The sequence below is a fragment of the Gastrolobium bilobum genome, unplaced genomic scaffold (genome assembly GCF_033153095.1).
Source record: "Gastrolobium bilobum isolate Gb01-03AN ecotype WA unplaced genomic scaffold, APGP_CSIRO_Gbil_v1 utg15403, whole genome shotgun sequence".
NCBI classification, from domain to species: Eukaryota; Viridiplantae; Streptophyta; class Magnoliopsida; order Fabales; family Fabaceae; genus Gastrolobium; species Gastrolobium bilobum.
Genome location: NW_026898870.1, coordinates 402193 through 404214, shown reverse-complemented (window position 1 = coordinate 404214; position 2022 = coordinate 402193). Strand labels below are relative to the sequence as shown.

At 33.5% G+C, this 2022-nt stretch overlaps 1 protein-coding gene across 1 annotated transcript; it reads right to left on the bottom strand.

Annotated features, from left to right (window-relative positions):
- Positions 1–1292: 1292 nt before the first annotated feature.
- LOC133284914 (nuclear transcription factor Y subunit B-4-like) lies at positions 1293–1772 on the bottom strand. Its single transcript, XM_061482048.1, has one exon. It carries the CDS (start codon positions 1770–1772, stop codon positions 1293–1295), a length of 480 nt encoding a protein of 159 aa, XP_061338032.1.
- Positions 1773–2022: the final 250 nt, after the last annotated feature.

Below are 2022 nucleotides of genomic sequence, written 5' to 3'. Positions count from 1 at the left end.
TAAACTATAATAAGGTAATAGTTGAGAAGTGGTCCCAAGAGTTTGTGGAAATCTCAGACTATCTGTGCTGAAAACCCTAATTCTGACAGAAGTTCAGATTATTGAGTAAAACTTTGCTGTCAACTTTAATGGGGACGATGACCTAATTGTTCATTTGAAAATGTTGTAGAATGCAGGCATGCCTGAGATATGATTCGATTTTCACGGTTAATTATGCACATGTAAAGCAACGAGATTGTGGTCCCCGATTCTAGGGTTAGAAAACCAAAACCTAGTACATGTATATATGCTAGTTTATTATTCTATGGCCTCTTATTTTTACTGGCTAATAATATTCTTGTATTTTGGTTACAAAATTGATGGTTATCTGCTGTTAAACCCTGACAGAGGAAATGGCTATATTAACTGCATGATTTGTAATTAGTTAAGGAGAAAATGAGAGAGGTCACAACTCACAAGCATAATTGAACTCATCCATTAACTTTTTCTTTCCATATTAATTAGATGTATGTTTTAACTGAGGGAAGGCTTGGCCATAATTAAGGACACTTTAAGAACTGATTAACTCCTAAACTAAATATGTTAACTGGAATATTGATCTTGACCGTTGTATGAATGATTAACTGAAGATATATGAATTGAAGGCACCACCTGATCAATAAGCTAGCGGAGGAAAGCTTTGAGTGCCAAAATACAAGAAATGAAAACGATATAAAGAACTAAAAAAGATGAGAAGAGAGTTTCACCATGATGAATTAACTTGTCATTTTAATTCAGTTCAAAACTTTGCAAGATTTGGACTATATCAGCTGGGTCTAATAGAAACTAAATTAATTAATCCTATACTAAAATTTCCCTTTTGTCTTGAACATGATAATCATGTGTTTGTTGATCAGGATCACAAGAAATCTTCTTAATAATCTCATGGAAAATTAACCCAGGATTTCAATTCGATGTAAATACCTTCTAGAAAATTTGCAAATATATATATGCTCAGATGAATGAGATCTATTTTAATAATGAAGTACTGCTACTCGTGTAGAAAATTGAGAGCTACTAATTAATCATCTAGCTCTTAATACCCATAATATACAACAATATTACAGAAGCTCAAGACACTAACTATGTAACACAGAAAGGGGAAGTACCCTTATTTGACCAGATATATATCTATATAGTTGCAAGTTACCTCACAATATTCAACAAAATAAGAAATCTTCTTCTTCGGTGTTGTTGTATGTCATCATCACCTTGTTGGATCTTCAGAAAAAGAAGAAACTATATATATATATTCAGCCAGCAGCAGATTGATTTGCAGGAGAGTTTTCAACCTTGTCATGATCAGTAACCCTACTACAGTCAAGTACTGGAGCAAGAATTTCAGTTTGCTTCTCATGTTGGCTACTTGTTTTTGTTGATGATCCTTCATACTTAAATTCTTTGGTGCTTTCAAGTTTGTTCTGATTCATCTTCTCTCTCTCAGCGTGCCTGTATTTATGCAAGTACATTCCAATGGCCTCAGCATAGTTGTCAAACCCTAAGGAACTTAAAGCCCAACAGATGTCATCACCATTAACGGTCTTGCGATTCTCCTTGTGACACTTGTCAGATGCCTCGCCAGTCACAAAACTTATGAACTCTGTGACACACTCTTGCATTACTTGTTTGCCTTCTTTGGAGATCTTTGCACTTGAAGGAAGAATTTGTTTCATGATTCGACCCACATTTGCAATTGGCAACGCTCTATCTTGCTCATTATTGTTGTTGTCCATTTCTATAATCAGATGACAAAAACTATTTTTCTCAATTACATATATCTTATGGACAAGCTTGTTTTATATAAATAGATTATTTTTGTTGTGTATGTGAATGCAATGTTTTGTGAAACACGATACGAATGTCACATGTAAGAATGCTGGTATGTTCACTGTAACTCAACATATTAATGGATTTAGATCATCTCCTTTAATTTTATAAAAGTATGATAATAAATCATATAATGGGACAAAAAAATTAACTCTT

Excerpts from the sequence above, each read along its gene's own strand:
- LOC133284914 (XM_061482048.1), bottom strand. The coding sequence starts at position 1,772 with ATGGACAACAACAATAATGAGCAAGATAGAGCGTTGCCAATTGCAAAT.